Source organism: Mizuhopecten yessoensis, unplaced genomic scaffold, assembly GCF_002113885.1.
Source record: "Mizuhopecten yessoensis strain PY_sf001 unplaced genomic scaffold, ASM211388v2 scaffold6779, whole genome shotgun sequence".
In the NCBI taxonomy this organism is placed as follows: domain Eukaryota; kingdom Metazoa; phylum Mollusca; class Bivalvia; order Pectinida; family Pectinidae; genus Mizuhopecten; species Mizuhopecten yessoensis.
In genome coordinates this window covers 774,905-795,434 of record NW_018406720.1, presented here as the reverse complement: position 1 = coordinate 795,434, position 20,530 = coordinate 774,905, and the positions used below count along the sequence as shown (strand labels likewise).

At 35.5% G+C, this 20,530-nt stretch overlaps 2 protein-coding genes across 2 annotated transcripts in view; one reads left to right on the top strand and one right to left on the bottom strand.

Moving 5' to 3' along the window:
• Positions 1–15,653, bottom strand: part of LOC110452628 (laminin subunit beta-2-like) — a 65,968-nt gene extending 50,315 nt beyond the window's left edge. Inside the window, exons 1-2 of the mRNA XM_021501258.1 lie at positions 15,548–15,653; positions 14,642–14,970 (exon numbers count right to left, since the gene is read on the bottom strand). Coding sequence (XP_021356933.1) covers positions 14,642–14,690 — 49 coding nt within the window. The 5' untranslated portion in view covers positions 14,691–14,970; positions 15,548–15,653. The remainder of the gene's footprint in view (positions 1–14,641; positions 14,971–15,547) is intronic.
• A 342-nt stretch (positions 15,654–15,995) lies between these two features.
• Positions 15,996–20,530, top strand: part of LOC110452629 (5-aminolevulinate synthase, erythroid-specific, mitochondrial-like) — a 49,524-nt gene continuing 44,989 nt past the window's right edge. Inside the window, exon 1 of the mRNA XM_021501263.1 lies at positions 15,996–16,099. The gene's annotated coding sequence lies outside the window, so the exon portion shown is untranslated. The remainder of the gene's footprint in view (positions 16,100–20,530) is intronic.

Below are 20,530 nucleotides of genomic sequence, written 5' to 3'. Positions count from 1 at the left end.
CCCCCCAGGGCCCTCTATCAGAAAGTAAGACTCTCAAGGAGTTTTTTCCTCTTACAGGAGGTAGGAATCCCTAAAGGAAGGTTAGACTCCCCAGGAACTGGCCCCTCAAACAGGAAGTAGGACTCTCCAGAAGCTGGCCTCTCTAACAGAAAGTAAGTCTCCCATGAAGTTGGCACCTGTTACAAAAAAGTAAGACTCCCAAGGACTTTGCCCCTCTAACAGGAAGTAAGAATCTCTAGCGGGAGGTTGGACTCCCCAGGAACTGGCCCCTCAAACAGGAAGTAGGACTCCCCCAGGAGGTGGCCCCTCTAACAGGAAGTATGAGGTATTAACATTAAATTAAGTTTAGCAACAAGTGTCATGGTTGATAGATACTGGTTACACCATGTGTGAAACTTCCTAGCCTCCAGGCTCAGTACCCAGACCCCCTCAGAACCAGCTGTTCTATCATCATATATGAAATTTCCTAGCCTTGCCCTGTACACAGACCTCCTCAAAATCAGTACCAGGTGTCCCATCATTACCGCTAATAGTATCACACATCCATTGTTTAACATTGATCCCCCATGCCAACAGGAACCAACTTCACCATTAAGTTTCTCACCATTCAGCAACATTGTTTAATAATCTCCACACCGAGTTAAGCATTACTGTTTGCCTTTCCTAAACCAAGTATTTCTAAATCAGCACATTGTCTTACTGAAAATAATCATTAATTTACGCTAGAACTTTCAGTTTTTTTTATATGTTACTTTAGTAGAATTTATGATGGATTCTTACTAGGTGTAATATGTTTAGTGTGCGTATAACTCCTGTCCTATACAATATATCTTTGCTCCTCAACTTGTACCAAATTATGCTGTGCTGTTCTATTACCGAACACTTCATTATTTTTAAGTGACTGGAGTAATTTATATTTGCAACATTGAAAGATATTTCATCAAACCATAAATGTTGATAAGTTGAATACCAGTGAAATGCTTTTAAATGTTTTCAATCTGTACACTGTAAAAGGTCAAGTGGATGTCTAAATAGCTTTGACAACAAGTAATGTATGGCAAGTGTGAACAGAGCTCTAGGTAAATGTATTTTATATACACTACATAACTTATATTGTCTAGGTGGGTGTTGTAACATAGCCAGGAACATTTACATAACAATCATTTTACCACAGACAGTAGGCGAAGTTTACCAACTCCCAGGCCATTCATTAGACAGTAAAGGTTCTGGTTACATATCAGAGTGAATCAATCAATTAACNGGGGGGGGGGGGGGGGGGGGGGGGGGGGGCTTTTACTCAGTCTATTTCGCACCCTTCACCAGTAAAACAAGATTCACCTAATCATGTTAATTCCCCTTAATGTGTAACTAAGGGGATGTTGTGTACTAATATACATGATAAAGTCACCGTCATACTGGAAGGTGAACAATTTAATGTTAACACTGGCGAGAACTTGGTATACAGCATCACCGTCACTAAACCAGGAACTTGGTATACAGCATCACCGTCCCTAAACCAGGAACTTGGTATACAGCATCACCGTCACTAAACCGAGAACTTGGTATACAGCATCACCGTCACTAAACCGAGAACTTGGTAAACAGCATCACCGTCACTAAACCAGGAACTTGGTATACAGCATCACCGTCCCTAAACTGAGAACTTGGTATAAAGCATCACCGTCCCTAAACCGAGAACTTGGTATACAGCATCACCGTCCCTAAACCGGCTAAAAACATCAACTATTAAATGTAGCAGTTTAAAGATTCAATTACTTCACACTCTTTGACTGTGTGTTTCTCCCTGGTAGACATTTATCCTTGATGTATATGTATACCGTAACTGTGTGCTTCTCCCTGGTAGACATTAATCCTTGATGTATATGTATACCGTAACTGTGTGTTTCTCCCTGGTAGACATTTATCCCTGATGTATATGTATACCATACCTGTGTGTTTCTCCCTGGTAGACATTTATCCTTGATGTATATGTATACCGGAACTGTGTGCTTCTCCCTGGTAGACATTTAGCCTTGATATATATGTATAACGTAACTGTGTGTTTTTCCCTGGTAGACATTTATCCCTGATGTATATGTATACTGCAACTGTGTGTTTCTCCCTGGTAGACATTTATCCCTTATGTATATGGATACCGGAACTGTGTGCTTCTCCCTGGTAGACATTTAGCCTTGATATATATGTATAACGTAACTGTGTGTTTCTCCCGGGTAGACATTTATCCCTGATGTATATGTATACTGCAACTGTGTGTTTCTCCCTGGTAGACATTTATCCTTGATGTATATGTATATCGTAACTGTGTGCTTCTCCCTGGTAGACATTTAGCCTTGATATATATGTATAACGTAACTGTGTGTTTTTCCCTGGTAGACATTTATCCCTGATGTATATGTATCCCGTGTGTGCTTCTCCCTGGTAGACATTTATCCTTGGTGTATATGTATACCGTAACTGTGTGCTTCTCCCTGTTAGACATTTAGCCTTGATGTATATGTATACCGCGTGTGCTTCTCCCTGGTAGACATTTATCCCTGATGTATATGCATACCGTAACTGTGTGCTTCTCCCTGGTAGACATTTAGCCTTGATATATATGTATAACGTAACTGTGTGTTTCTCCCTGGTAGACATTAATCCTTGATGTATATGTATACCGTGTGTGCTTCTCCCTGGTAGACATTTATCCCTGATGTATATGCATACCGTAACTGTGTGCTTCTCCCTGGTAGACATTTAGCCTTGATGTATATGTATACCGCGTGTGCTTCTCCCTGGTAGACATTTATCCTTGATGTATATGTATACCGTAACTGTGTGTTTCTCCCTGGTAGACTTTTATCCCTGATGTATATGTATACCGTAACTGTGTGCTTCTCCCTAGTAGACATTTATCCTTGATGTATATGTATACCGTAACAGTGTGCTTCTCCCTGGTAGACATTTATCCCTGATGTATATGTATACCGTAACTGTGTGCTTCTCCGTAGTAGACATTTATCCTTGATGTATATGTATACCATACCTGTGTGTTTCTCCCTGGTAGACTTTTATCCTTGATGTATATGTATACTGTAACTGTGTGTTTCTCCCTGGTAGACATTTATCCTTGATGTATATGTATACCATAACAGTGTGCTTCTCCCTGGTAGACATTTATCCCTGATGTATATGTATACCGTAACTGATGGTTAGACATTACAAGTGGTTAGCATTATATATAACACTCAGAATTTATCAAAATAAAACTACATGATCAAATTTTAATTACAAATGTATCATAAAACTAGATATGGTAATAGGGCTGTAAACACAGCTGTGTGATATATTTCAATTAACTACAGTGTGTAGCTTATAACCTCAAGCAAACCTCACTTCTTCACAGACGGGTTCATCCATTTTAAGAAGAAAACTGGCCTATAATTGTTTCTTTTCTTCTTATTTCAAGTTAGGTATACACGACATGATAAGTCACCTGTGGAACTCTTTTTTGCAAAACGAATTCTTCTCCAGCAGTAGAATTTTTTAAATTTTACATCAACTATTGTTATCAGTAAATTGACATTTTACACTGATGTATTAGTGACACAATATGATCACACATAAACCTATCTGTAAATATTACTATATTGTCTGGTCAAGGGTCCCAAGTTGTAACACAAATACCCCATCTAGATTATCTATAAGCTCACTGCTGACCTTTGCATACTGATGTATACCGTATTAAATATGAAGCTAATAAGAAAGGCACATAACCATGTAAGAAAAGCCAGGCCTGCTGTGTGACTTGGCCATCAGAGTTCATTGCCCTGTGATGATCTCCAACACCCTCTCCCGCAGCCCCCCTGCCCCCCATAACTACCTAGATGTTTATCATCTAATCCATATACATCTTAAAGCAGGTTATGATTCAGTTCTCTTCATTGATAAAACCAAGTAACAACAGCTTCTTAGTACGACAAAAGTTACATTAACTACATTGTACATTAACATGTAATCAGAAGAAGACTGCAGCTGTCAATAAAGTTTTGACAGTTCGTCCACACGACATGATGTGTTCTAAAACAGCTGAAATTGCACGCCGTACTCCATCTATTATGTATTTATCAATGAGTAAAATCTGAACATTTATCTAGGACCTGACACCTCCTATTTCTATACCTGGTTATAGATGTTTGACAGCAGATCCCATCAACCATACCTATCATACTGACGAAGATAACATACCAAGTAGGCCAAACAGAAAAGGTACAGCTCCATTCGGATTTAGTGTTGATGATTGATACAATAGGTGATCATTTTTTACCTGGCCACACAGGTACAATGGGGATACACATTTATTTCCATGTCTACTCTGGCCCATTTATAACGAGCTTCTAGTGCTGAGTAAACTATTTGCAACAATAATAACGCAAAAAAGTGTAAGTAAAAAAGCCACACAAAGAGCTTCATTTCAATTAACACAAAAGCAAAGCATAATTTTGTGAGCAATCCATAATTCCATATCTCCTGACAAACTTCAGTATCAAAACACAACAAAGTATCAAAACAGAACAAAGGGCCATAACTCTGTATATATTGTTGTCACCTTTAGAAAAATAAAATTCCTCACACCCACACCTTGATTTGGTAGGGGGGGGGGGGGGGGGGGGGGAGCTATTGATTATATTGTAGTACTGATGGATACTTATACAGATCACTGATTAAAGATCCTACTGATAAATTCATTTCATCGAAACTTGAAATACCTTATTTTGAAATATAGTTTAAACAAGCTATAACATGTGGTTTCATTTTTACCATACCTCTTGTCTAAAGGCACTATAATACCCCCTATAGTATAGCGATTTAACCTGATCCATTCCATAGAGGGTAAAGCTACAATCAATCCTGATCAGGTGTTGGAATTTGCTTTCCAAGAACCATATATAGGGCATAGTGATAGCTGATATCCATGTTATAGAAATATCTGCCTGATCTTGAGGTTTAATATATTCTGAAGTTTCAAATTTAACATAGATAAGTGACTTGAGACTTGAGACATGACCTGAATTGGTCGGTGTAGAAACTGTGTGGGTATGTATACCCCCGTGTAACCTATAAAAGGCAAGGTTGTACAACACAGGTACACAAACACTGGGAGTCCAATTTACTTTCCAATATTTAGTATGAGTCACAACACCAGGCCTTGCACCTATATTTACAACATGAGAATTGCATAGTAAATTATAACAGGTACTTCAGATTTTATGAATGGGAATGTTGTGCATGCAGGATAATTGAGACGGTCTTTAAAATGATGTGTAAACCAGTTTTTGGTATGAATGAAACACTACAGTAAGGAATAAGACAGCAGCCATTACATGGTATGTACTGTATGTACATGTACCAAGTAGATAATGAATGACCAACTACCCTGAGTGACCTGCCAGTCTCCCCAGCCACATGTAGAAAAGGTCAGTCACTTACTATGGTAACTCTGTGACCCCAAGGGTAGCAGTGATGAAGTAGATTAGACNCCCCCCCCAAATCAGGAGGCTGGTACACATGTGCACTATAACTAATGGTCAGATAGACTAGGTCATCATACACCAAACAGTGTTCCTACTTAATCTGTCTTACATTCATGTACACTTATAACCAGCTGGACGTTAGTGAAATCAACACTGTGACACATTCACAGACACACAGACATACCATTCACACTAAATAAAGCCCTGTATTATATAAAAATTCCAGGAAATTGATAGTTAATGGTCTTTAAGCTGCTGAAACAGATTCCCTGTAGGTTCTTAAATGATATCAATAACAAATCTCTAACACCAGGTCCTTTCAAAGGAGTCGATCAAAAGAACAATTGTGTGTTTCATGTTTATGAATGTTTAGGGGTCAAATCATGTGTCGCTGTTCACAGCTCTAATCATAGAGGGTTCACTGTTTATCAAACAGTTGTACGTGTCAATAAACACATCAGTTTGGATTGATCCTACAACAAATACATCCATCATAAATGTAAAAGTCTTAAAAATAAGTCAAAAAGAAATATCTTTAAAAAGAAAACAAATTATGATCAATATTAATGACCTCAGAAGATCATAAATAAATGAATAGTTCAACAGTCTAGACTAACATAACCTAAAACTTATGTATCTGTGGTGTTGACATTTCTGTACAGTAATACGGGTCTATCACATCCCTGTCTTATCCAGGTTTCCTACCGACAATCCATCAAATACACATTCAAGTGTAATGGCAGGTGTTTTATCTCCCGATACTCTCAGCAGCCTACGGCTTGCATTGAATTGGATAACTATGAGTTCTTCTGATCATTCTTCCATCTACAAAAGCCCAATGTCAATAGAGTTGTGTACGACCATCAAGTGTATTCCAATATCATGTCATATACATGTATAGAATCCTGTCTAAAATAAGACATTTATTATGTGTATAAATAAGACTGAAATCTTATGCATGTAATTAAGACAGAAATAATATGTGTGTAATTAAGACTGAAATTTTATGTTTGTAATTAAGACTGAAATCTTATGTGTGTAATTAAGACAGAAAGCTTATGTGTATAAAATAAGACTGAAATTGTATGTGTGTAATTAAGACAAAAATCTTATGTGTATAAAATAAGACTGAAATCGTATGTGTGTAATTAAGACAGAAATATTATGGGTGTAATTAAGACAGAAATATTATGTACATGTGTATAATAAAGACTTAAAAGTTAATGCATGCAAATAAGTCTGAAATATTATGTGTGTAATTAAGACAGAAATATTACATGCATAAAATAAGACTGAAATCTTATGTGTGTATATTATGCCTGTAATTAAGACTGAAATCTTATGTGTGTAATTAAGACTGAAATATTAAGTGTGTAATTAAGACAGACATCTTACATATATTGAATAACACTGAAATCTTATGTGAGTAATTTAGACAGAAATCTTACATGTTTAAAATAAGACTGAAATCTTACATGGGTAAATTAGACGGATCTCTTGGTTCATTATTTGTAAATTCTAGACCTACATTCCCGTCTCTGATCAGACAGTGATAGATCTATAGTGAATGACAAATTAGTATCACTTATTAATTTGATATATTTGATGTTAAACTTTACCATACAACAGAAGCTACATGTAGACAAAAGTTACCTTTTTAAGTGATGTACAAGTCAGTTTTATTGTAAATATAGATTCCAAGGAACAATTAGATATTAACATAAAGTGTCAAAATCAATATTAATTATGTGGGAGTGTGGGACACTGCAGCCTACACATCGGTATATATACATGTACTTTGAGTGACCATCTGTACAAACGTATGTTTCCCTCCAAACATTCAGCCCACTCACTGATCATCCGATCACACCATCCAATGGTCTGACACTAGTGGTGGATTCCAAACCCAATCCCATATTTTCATAATAAAACAGGCGGACGTAAAGACCAACTTAACAACACTTCATAGAAGACCAACTTTACAACACTTCATACAAAGTCAATGATAAAAAAAATAAAAACTTCAGCTTCCACTAATCTGTACATTTAAATGTCTAAATGGGGTTAAGGAGGGCCATATTTAGACGGTGTAGAATGTGTATGTAAATCCCAGGTGGTATATATTTATGACCGACATGTATTATTCCAGATAAGCTACACAGCACTGGTTCACTGTGTTGTAGAATTTTATTTTTATTTTGAATAGTATGGTATAAGGAATGTCTACAATATTATCAGCATGACCTACCTATTCCAGACGTACCTGTATATCACCCCATTCATATGGTAAGCATGCCCAGGGTTTTTGCCCTATTTTGAATGTCACAGGTAAATATCACAAGGATGTATGTCCCTATTACTTAAACAAGACATCATGCTGCTACAGAGTACTTATTACGTACCAGGTCTATTTCACACAGGTACAATGTATGCTGACTCTAATAGAGGTGTGCTCCAGTGAGAAGGTTGTAAACTACCTCATGCAGACAAAGTTTCAGCAATTTTGTTTAAAGTCGACATGTCATTTATTCCTCCAACATATTTTGTGACCTTGAATCTAAAACTTTAAACATCACAAAATATTAGTATCAATCGTTTCCATTCGGACTTCATACATTTGAAAGATACATTTTTTTTTATTAATTACCAGTAATGAATGGATGTCAGCGAAATGATTTAAACCCTAAAGTTGTCAAAACCTCTGTAAGATAAACGATAGGTCCCACAATTTCAAGTAGTGCATGTACACATACTTTTAATAATTAATGTCTTATCCAAAACAATCTCTATTCAAATTGTTTGAAGTTTGACTATAACCTTGTTAAACATAAGTACTAATATTATGTGGACAATGATACTGAAAGATACCGTACATTGACATCCCCTGCCATTTATTGTATTTGATAAGGGAAATGAAAGTGTCATGGTTAAGTCTTAAGTGTTGGATCAAGTTAGGTTTCACTGTATAGAGGGCATGTCATTCAGTTAATTTATAATATTTTAATATATTATCTAATTACAAATCACAGCCTATAACACAATTTCTCATAAGACCTGGGAAACATTTGACAAGATCAGCGAGACAATAGCGGTGACAGACGTGACCTAATGGGATTGTTTCCAAATGTCTTTAAAGAGTACACCAAATACATTAGCTAAAAAAACATAATTGTACGAGACAATGCTAGGTCTACAGTCTGCATAACTGTTCTATTGACAATGTCACAAGCACCAGACTGTCTCTTAATAAGGTCAACAGACTGCTACCATTAACATCACAAGCCCCAAGTCCTATAAGGATGCACCAACTTTCATTACGTTTTAAGTATGGTGCGTTGTGTACATAGTAACCATATTATCATCTATCACCTTAAAGTCATCGGACAGTGCCAAAAAATATGGGACAATTTCGTCACACGTTGATTCAAAATATTATCAATTAACTTTTTGGTTCTTTTCCAAATTGTTTGACAGTCAATGAAAGATTGGCAGAGATGAATGCATTGCTTTTATACTGGAGAGCTACATGCCAAATTGTACACTGTTCATGAATGAAAAAGCTTTTTCTAAAAGTTTCACGCGAGTCAAGTCTATTTAATTATTAAAACGTAATCATTTCAAATTTTTACGGTGGACAGGTTTTCATTTATATTTTGTATTTATTATATATTACATAAAAATATATTACAAGGGAAGATATTCTTTTTAACTTGTGCCTCAAAGTCGTGATCTATGGCACCAAATGACATAGCTGATCAATATTGGCAACCACTTCAGGATCTTTAGTAGCCTGTTACACTTAATATGAATTCATACTTGTAGAATTATACTGATAAAAATCAGTAACCTGCTCACACAGTGGTAAATACAGATTAAAACTATCAATAATCTTCAATCTGTACTCTGTCGAAATGACTAAATTACAAGTTCAAAGTAAACTTTATAAATTTTGGTAAAAATTAAACCTTTACATATTTTCAAACATTATAAAAATTCAATCATATAACAAGTGTCATCAATACACTCTGTTGTCTGTAGGCAGAGTATTTAAAGGTCAAACAGGAACAACACTATTTAGTTTGGCTTGGCCTGGCTGGCTACAGAGTCAGATATGTGTAGTGATGATGAGGATGCCTGGAGGATGCCTGTAGTAGCCTAGCCTCCTACTACTGTTGCTTCTCCCTGTCAAAGCAAACAATGTCCAGGTCAGGGTAGCAGCCGCCATAGGTCAGCTCCCAGATGGAGGCTGTAAACAGGGCATGGGAACTGTCAGGAGTCCTGCTTGCACCCTATCATGACTAACCAGCAGCACTCATGGAAATCCCCCAGAAGTTCAATTCTAGGATCATAAAACTGAAAAGAATTGTTAATTGAGAAAAGTGCATTCCACATTTATACTAGTTTTTCCTCCATTTTTGTCACGGGAAGTCAAAATATCTTTCCTTTTGTTTTGATATCTTCAAAGTTCCAATTTTGTTTTGATATCAAATTTTCAGTTCTCGTTTCATCCCAAATGTGATGTGTTGAGGATATGGTACATTCTTTTCTCTAAAACTTCTGATGTCTAAACACTTTAAATAAGATTCTCACAGTATTTTGTTCTATTTTTTATCAATTCTGTGGAAAACAGTCAGATTCATCCTTCCAGTATAAGTGCTTGTAATGGCCTACACAATACTGTACTTCTCTTTAACAGTCTGACTTCTCTTTACATATTTCCTCCCAAGAAACCAATTTTGAAAGTATTTAGTTTTTTGTAGCTGCCAACCATACAATGAATTTCCATTATAGAGCTGTTACGAGGAAGTGAGTGATTTACAGGAAGAGTTGGTCCTCTCTCGATACAATGCCTGGACCTGTTAACAGCCCATACAGCCATGCTTACCACTGGTCCTCAATGAATCAGTTGAGACATTTTCAAAGTGAACAGTCAATGGGGCATGCTCTAATTTTACCTTTTATGTATGACGCTGTAAGGACTTGTACAATGTTTTATAAGTGAAACTCTGTTAGATTTACACCCATGATTGAATCCTCCCATGTGTGCCCTTCAACTCTCAGTGTTTTCTCACAAAACAACCTTCAGAAATCAAGCAAAATGGAAATCTTTATCCTTTCACAATGAATCAGTCACTCATACATCAGATTTTATGAATGAAAGCTCTTCATCTTAATTCAACCACAAATAACAGGGTATCATTGCTGTATCTACCACCAGCCTAACAGCCACCGACAGGCACTGACCCATTGACTCCAAAACCGCAGAGTATCAAGTCCTCCCAACCACAGACCAGGCCAATCCACCACTCAGTTCCAGGTTTGTACCCAATAAACCAAAGTAATGGCAAGTTCTACAAGTAAAGTGCACTCTGATTTCATCCTCCATGACAGAGAGTGGTATGGATGTGCCAGCTCCTGGTCTGGACCAGTGTATCACGGACACACCCAACACTGATATAACCTAGTAAAGGAGTCATGGTCTTTGATTATTATTTTATACTGCAAACTTTGAAAACAAAATTTCTCAAACTGCCAGAAGTACATGAAGAAATGAAACAATATACAAACTCCTTGGGAGAGGAATTACATAAACTCTGCCTGATTCTCAATCCTTTTCTTTTTTTAATAAAAACATGTTTAAAACAATATGTTAATTAATAAAAAAAAAAAAAAGTCAACTATAAAACAAGTCATAGCATTTTTAGGGTATCTAGTAATATCCTGTTTTAAATTTACACAAATGAAAATTATAATCACTTCATTTTCCAAAATCTCCAGGTACAATTGTATGCTTCTAACAATTTTTAAGACCTGGACCTGGAAATTCCCCTTGGTTGTACTGTGACCTGTAATCAGCTTAAAGTGAAAAGGATTGAAGCTGAATCGATGAACATTTACTTACAACCCTAGTCAACACTTTAAACAAGACAGGGAATCAAAGATGTTGTCAGATTTAGAAATCTTAGTTACTATGGTTATTTTGTTGATTTCAGTCCTACAATCAGTCATGGAATACCCTTTCCTGAAAATACAAACTCCTTTCTTCAAAACACAAACAAGCTACTATTGAATTGGGGGGAATGTGTTACTATGTGCATTTTTGAATCCTTCTTTGACATATCTATCACTGTAATACAGAGACCTGTCTTAGCTTACGATTTCTCAAAATAACGATCACCCTTGGAATTAAGAGTTCCCTTCAACAATGATACATGTCATTTCACCTCAAATTGTTTTTATTGCTTTTTGGATAGGGTCTATCATGGCTGATAATTATCAAAAGCAAAAAGGTGAATAATATGACCACGGTATGCAATACACTATAATGCATCAAATTCTTCATAATTCTATCAACTAAGAATGTTACTGATGTTTTTCTGAAAAACAATGTAAATGACCATAGCTAATATATTGTATTTCTATTCATCCAGGGTATTGCCCAGTAACCTGACCTGCATGTCCTATAAAAAGACAAACTTTGCTAGATGATCCTCTCTTTTTGTTGGCATACGAGATTGGGTATATCACACAGTATCAAATACAGTGTAGAATGTATAAATAATCTGAAAGTAGACTCTCCAAACTAAGATTTAGTAGGCGACATAAAACTTGACAATGGGTATGTGGAGGGTACTTGTATGTCTGGGTGTATAATCTCTGATGTATATATGTCAACCATATATATATATATTGGTAAAGGAAGGCAGAAGACAAGTTAACAAACCATTTTTTTTATAATTGATTAAGAAAGCTTTACCATTTTAAATGTTACAGCTCATAAATTGTGTCCAAATTTTATTTAAAAACAGCAATTTTAAGTTTAAAGGTACTTTTTTGTTTGTCGGTGCCAGATTACAGGTTCTTCAATACCAAGCAGAAACTTAAGGGTCTCACAAATATTTCAATAGCTGGATACCTGGTGGGTTTTGTCATGTAACCATAGTAATCCTGTTGAAATATCGGTGACTAAAAACATGATTTTATGAAAATACACTAGACTACCATGTATTTAGTTTTCATATGTACCAGGTTTAAAAGTGAACAAGACTTACTAAAGATTGGTGGTTTCTCTGTATCAGAAATGAGCAGGGTTGTACAATTCCAATAACCTGACACATGGGGCTGTGGGCTTTTAAGTTGGGGCTAGTGAAAATGTTCATTGTCCACTATCAAAATATAGGTAAGGTCTGGCTTAGAAATTTTCTTAATTAATCTGTGGGCTGATATATTCTGAATATAAAATTGTACACCCCTAAATAGGATAGAATACATTGATATTATTTTTGTAATAACATATAGCCTGCCCTAGATTCACATAAAAGTATACAGAATACTTCATGTTTGGACCCAGAGATATACAAACAGCAAGCCCTAGATTCACATAAAAGGATACAGAATACTTCATGTTTGGACCCAGAGATATACAAACAGCAAGTACTCTCTCCAAATGTTTTGTACTAGGTACATTTTGATGGATTAGGAATCTGAAACTCTGAACCACACACATTTATCTTGCCTTGCTCTTATCATATGTATACACTAGTGTACGTACATGTGTATGTAAAGCTCCTCTCCGATAGAATTCTGTCTGACAAGGAAACCAGGGACTAGCTGGTGCTAATAGAGATCCTGCTATCAGATGGGAGTGTCAGATCTCAAATCCTCCTCCAGATTATAAGCAGTGATTAAAGCCCCATTACACACACAGCAACCCTAATCCTCACTTTGTTGTTTGTCCAGCCATTTCTCATCACCTCAACAGCATGCTTCATACAAGTTTACTTCTCAAACATGCAAGTACAGCATATTTTGTAATAATTATGTTTAGTTCCCTGCTGAAGCGTGTAGGCTAGCAGGGTTAATTCCTCCAGAGTAGAGCTTTTCATTTCCCTTCAACTTTTTATATATGGAAAAGCCTTAGGCCAAAAATATATTATGTCTGTTTAGGATTCCCGATTGACCCTAGCTTTTTACCCCCGACCCAAAAATTTTTGATGAAAAAAAAACCCAACTAACTTTTGTTTTTTAAAAAAATGATTTTTGAACGTTCGTTGCCTTTAAAAATGACTTCCAACTCCGTGTTGGCGCTAAATGTCATCATATGGAGCACAATTTGCCTCCAAATGAACCTTGTTTATGTAATTCTTTGTAGGGTCATAATCACATGATTTTTTGGCCTTATAAATAAATTCTGATAGAAATAAGATGTAACCAATTTTTTTTTAAATCTACTTGAGAGGAAAGCCCACATTGAAATTTGAATGCAAAATCTTTACCACTGCTGGTTTTGCAGTCAATAAGAAATTATGTAAGTTCAAATTCACTGTTACATAACTATACAATTTTTTCTAAAACAAGGCCCAAGTCTTATAACTGAGGGGAATATATCTACATACCGTACATGTATGGAAACACCCATGATAGCATTATACACAGGTTTTGAGCTTTATTGAAGTAATTTTAATTAGTTTGATGTTTTGAAGGTTTTTTTAGTTCCAACTAAAATTTAATGTAGAGCTAAAAAATTATATAACTTCAAAGTGAACTGAGTAAAGGACAAAATCAGTAGTTCTGCAGACCTGAAATACTTTATATTTGGACCACAGTTCTTGTGACACAATTCTATAAAAGCTATTTATATGCAGTAGCTGCCATCCCTAGCTACCAATTCAAGCAGAAACACATGTACAGTGTATCACAAAACCAGCCACCAGTTTTTATCTGAACTTAATCAAGCAGTCCGGGTTAAACTGGTCTCCTAATCTGTCTCAGGTTACTGACAGATCATCTGTGGTTAAGATTACAAATTTTGTATTGAATTAAAAGTTCAGGCATGTCTTGTTCTTGTCTTCATTAATATCTGGGTGGTCAAACTGGCTCTCAGAAATGTTCACCCAACTTATGAAGGAACAAATACATAATCCATGTTCTATGAATACTAATCATAGACATATATTGAGAAATATTAAACCAATAAATTTTATTTTATGTGATCTGATAATTTTTTTCTTTTCTTCCATGAACGGACGAATTAAGGCTCCATTAGGTTGGAGCGATAACTATCTGTGTACATGTATTTGATTTCTGTACAAGGCATTAGTACTTACCATTTAAAACTGAAATTAATAAAAGAAGTCCAAATATATTATGTTCCATGATGATACGTTTTGTCTACAGGATTCTTCTTCAGTGAGTTTCTTGATGTATATCCATAAAACTGATCTGAATGAATGTCTTCTGCTTTGATCCTTTAGTAGTAAAATCTGATGTTTGCACAATACAGGTTAAAGGTTAAACTCATCCCTGTTTAGACACTGAAGGCTTAAACCGGTGTTCCTGTCCAAATCCAAACTTTCTTCTGAGAATCAGTCCATAGTCATCAGAGTTCTGGGCCTGCCAGTTGTTATCCAGATGAAGCCAGCCAGCAAAAGCTGATCTAAAATGTATTAGAAAGGCAATGTTAATTTTATCTCAATTACTAACTAGTAACATACATGTAAACTTTATGCCTAATATATTCGAATGACGAAATCCAATCAGATATGAATCGCTGAATTATTGCCAAGTCTTCAAGTAAAAATAGCATTAAAAAAAACGAGCTTATGTACCCTTAGATTGTCTGTATGTTGAATACACAGCCGAATATACAGGCCGGCAATGCTACACACTTACCATAAAACAAGGTAAATGTGTATGATTTTTTATGACACACGGAGTGATATAGAAGCATGCAAATTTAGTATAAGGACCAACAATCATATAATACAACGCGAAACACACTGCGAACACTTACATGACATTGTTATCAGGGTTTTCACATTAATGCCTACAGTAGACTCAAGTCAAGAGCGATAAAAAAAGTTCTGAAAGTTTCGCTGAATGTAAATAATAAGAAAACCATAAACCGAAGTTCTATTTATGGCAAATCGGGACTTACAATAATGATCAGGACATTATCTGATCAATGAAAAGAAATATTGTGAAAAAGTAACTGAATCCAAGTTTCTGCTTACCTTCGCGAGCACAGGCACTCTAACCATTCATTCACTAACAGATCAAGTTTCACACACAGTGATCTCCTCAGAAACCGGAAGTACACATTCTTAATCTGAAAGGTTGGACAAAACAATGTATTCTAAAGACAATAATTATTGATTTATCATCTTACTTATTTGGAAAATTATAACTCTACGAAGCGACATGATATATTAACATTATCACAAGAGACACTAATTATAATTCTTTTAAACCATTTTATTGTAAAGTTTTTGAAGGGAGTGTGTATATTATCAAGAACAGCCTATACTCTCTACGCCAAACAGAAAAACTGATAAAACCTACGAATTTCCATTCAAAGTTTAATAAACAAGACGTTATACAATTCAAAATTTAAGAATAATTTTGTTTAAACCGACTATTAATCTATATTGCTTATCATGTAAAAAAAGCTCTTATTTTGTGATTCGGATATGAGATTATTAGCAGGTTTGACACCGAAATCAAAACGTGAGAAGGGATACTATACACAAGAAAACAGCTGCTCCTGAAGTCGGTGTTACAGAATGGTTGGTATATTTAAAGTTTAATATCAAATGTAATTTCCTTCCTACATATTGTTCATTTTGTTAGGAATTACTTTACTCTGTACCGTTTATTATATAAAGTTGAAGTTTTACCGGTTGCATAAATTGTGTAACGACTGTGATCAATGGGAGGTAACTCTAATTAAACAACCTCAAATTGCATCAGTAAAGGTCAAACTTAAAACAAGAAATTTAATTATATATAGCAATGATATAATTACAATATTCATTCTATTGGTCATTTCGTAGAGGATTGGTTATTAAATATGGAAAGGCTGTTGTGAAAAGGTTATCAAGTAAAGAGGTCCAGTACACCCGGACTCTGCCGATTTAGCTATACACACCTATAAATGTATAGCTGTATTGAGCTTTATATTCTCAGATTCCAATTTTCATTAAATTAAAGCAAAGTCACATCAAACAATAAGGTTTTTGGTAATGTTGACTACAAAAAGCATACTGTACAGTTAGATGTTTATGTAAGTATGTAAGATTTCCAATTTTTTACATCATTATTGTTTTTAAAAGAATACTTATATTTAATGTCTTTTGTTATCGACCTAATGATACAATCTTCTTTTAAAAGCGACTTTGTTTTGATTTCCTTAAAAATGAAAATTACTTGAAAATAGCTCAAAAAACATTTCAGATAGATCAATTATTCAATAGAACTTTTATAGGTCTTTACAGCTATATATCTCAATCTGCAGAGTGTACTAGACCTGCTTAGGTAAGTTCGTCAGTTCTATTTACACTGTCATACAGGTGCAGAATCAGAATGGTGAAGAAGTTAATACTTGATGTTTTATTTACTCCAAGTTAAACATGCACAGTATCTTCTACATGTTAACTCTCCTCCTATAACATAAGAGGCTGCTGGTCGGCCTTTTTTCTATCGGATGTGATTTTGCCAAAAGCATCTGGCCGTGTAAACCTGTAACACTGTTGGAGAACTGTTATTATCCTCTGTGGCATTACAGGTAAACTCAGGTGTCAATCATCTATTATTTCTTAAATGTCTGTATCACTCACAATACGCTGCCTCTGAACCGTGCAGTAGTACTACAGGTACAGTAACTGAGACCTGTGTCAATATTTTACCAGTAGAGTGGCCCCCCTGTAGAGTATCAGAGTATCACCGAGTCAGTGTCAGTTTTATATGTTATTTCCAAGTTTTAATAGGTGGATAATAGTTAACTCGGTACTTGACTGTATAAACACCCCAGGATCACTTGCAATTACTTAATTAAATAACAAGCCTCAGTATCTTTACAATTTGTTTAATTTATTAAGGTAAGCATGTCAACATTTTACAGCAATTGAACAAGTACACTGCACATACAAAGTGATTATTCATGAAAAAAATAGACTTTTACTTTCGGAAGATCTTCTTGGTGATAACCTCTTTTTGGAGGCACAATATTCAGAAAATTTGGTTGAATAATTGTCAAATTCAGAAAATTAAAAACAAAATGCTCCATTTTCAATAATAATCATGTCATTGTTCTTTCTTTTGTAGTTATGTATACATGTATACCAATGAATATACTATACACGTTTTAAATAACAATTCTGCAAGTTGAAGATATCAATATTTCCTTCATTTTGCATGAAGAAAATACATTTGGTCAAAATTTATTTCGTATGGAACAGTTTTAGCTTTAAAGCAAGTTTGTAATATTAATTGTTTAGAATAGATTACCTCCCTTCCACTGTTTACAAGCCATAACACTACTAGAAAAATAAATTGTCATGAAAAAGTAGAAATTGTGGTAATTAATTTAGTACCTTGTTATCTGGCAGGTTAGCTATTAGCTGCATGCATAAACACCTGACTATTTCACTCATCGTCACCAAACACTCCTTATATTACAAGTTTACATATCTTGGAAAGGCCTTGTGTTGTATACTGAAATCATGTCTCTTGTCCACTACATGGAGATACATAATCGCTTTGATGATGTTTCATACCTATGTTTGGAGGCTAATATCATTGCTGATTCACCTACATTCATTAACCTGCAATCTGTAAGTATTTTAGAAAAAGTGTATTTTTATGCCATGGTGCGGCGTCTGTGTGTCCGGCCTCAACTTTTTACTTTAAAAAACATCTTGTCAGTAACCAAAAGGCCTAGGGTGATGATATTTGGCTAGTAACATGCTGGGATGAAAGGCTACCAAGTTTGTTCAAATGAATGACCTTGACATATATTCAAGGTCACAGGAGTCAAATATGATTAAAACCTTTACACAACTTCTAATTAAACAGGAGGCTTAGGGTGATGATACAGTAACAAACTCTGATGAAGGGATACCAAGTTTGTTCAAATGAATGACCTTGACTTATATTCAAGGTCACATGGGCCAAATTTGTTTAAAATCTTTAAACGACTTCTCTGAATAACCAAGAGGCCCAGAGTGTTGTTATTTGGCCAGTAGTATGCTTGGATAAAGGGCTATCAAGATTTTTCATTTGAATGACCTTGACCGACTTTCAAGGTCACGTCACATTTGGTAAAAAATTCTTAAACCTTTAAATGACCCAATCTCAATAAACAAAAGGTCTATGGTGGTGATAATTAGCAAGTTGCATGCTGAGAGGAAGGGCTATAAAGTTTGTTCAACATAAAGACCTTTGTTCAACTTTCAAGGTCACAGGGGTTAAATGTTTAGAAAAGTTTTAACAGGTTCTTTTGAATGACCTATAGTCATAAATACTGATATGTTGCTGTAGCTTTGTTTAAGATCACTTTTAAGGTAACAATTGAGATTAATACCAGGTGAGCAATGCAGGCCCATTGGACCTCTTGTTTCATTCTTAAATTGGACCTCACTCCCCAGTATACACAGAATTATGGCCTGTTGTCATTAATTTACACCAAAGTTTACACAGAGCAAATTAAAAGTTCCTTGCTATTTCACCTCTATGAATTCATCAAACTTCCCATCCTGATCTTTAGCGGTCACCTGAGTTATAAATATCATAGGTACTGGTAGCTTTATTTTATTGTTTAGATGGAAATCAGCATGTAAACTAAGTGAAATACAATAATACTGTCATGTCATCAATGGATAAGAATTTTAAAATATTGGTAGATGTTCCCTTTGAGGCCCCAACGTAGCCCCTGGGGATGAGGCAGGAATCCCAATTTTACAACGTAATACCCTCATTCACCAAAGACGATTCTGACTAAGTTTGAGTAATTTTCTGCTGAAAATAGATAAAATATACCCAAAAGTGTTATTTCCATATATAAACTATAGTAAACTTTACCCCCATCCCAAGGGGAAACGGATGGCTTGGGTGTCCTGAAATTGACAATTTCAATAAAGCTCCTGATGATCTTTCTATCCATGTACTGAAATTGACTGTAGTACCTCTGAGTCCGGAGAGGAAGGTTTTTGAAATATTGATTGATTTTCCCATTGGGGCCCCGCCTTGGCCCCAGGGGTTGGGGAAGGAATCTCAATTTTATAACTTGAAACCATCTTCCTCCAAGGATAATTCTCACCAAGTAAAAATAATTTCCTACAGAAAATAGTCAAAATATGTACCCAAAAGAGTTATTTCCCTATATATAAACTATAGTAAACCTTACCCCCTCTCCAAGGGAGAACGAGTAGCTCGGGGGTCCTGAAATTTACAATTTAAATAAAGCCCCTGATGATCTTTCTTTCCATGCAGAGAAAATGACAGTAGTACCTCTGAGTCTGGAGAAGAAGATTTTTGAAATATTGGTTAGTTTTCCCTTTGGGGCCCCGCCCTAGGAACTTGGGGTAGGAATCCCATTTTTTAACCTCATCTTCCAAGGATGATTCTGACCAAGTTTGAAAAATTTCCATCCACTGGTTCTTGAAAAGAAGTTAAAAATGTAAAATTTTTACGCACAACGGATGGAAAGCGATTAGAATAGGTCATTAGAGCAAAGCTCAGGTGACCTAAAATAATGTTTTAAAAGATCACACATTTCAAATGTAAATGCAGGAGAACACATTTGAAAGGAAAAGGATGAATTTATAACAGTATAACTATTGACCAACCCTTCGAAATAAATCGGGAGCACATCACGTCGCGCAACTTGGCCATTCCCGTGCACGTGTTGTCGATTGGCACCTAATATAAGCATCTGTCGAAGACATTCTGAACGGTTTGCTGCTCTAAAAACTGCATAACTGCGATGCTATTTAACTTTTCTCAATCACATGAAATTCTAAAATGCCTAACCATGAAATTACACAGATACGAAATAGGCCTATCGTTTGAAGTGATCTGAAAGGCCGAAAATAGGCACTTCGACATGATGTTTCAAGGCGATACTTATACTTTCTAATCAAGCATATCGGACGTATTTATGCTTGCTACGGTACTGGAAAAGGTAAATGAATAACATGTACACTAATTTAAATATGCTG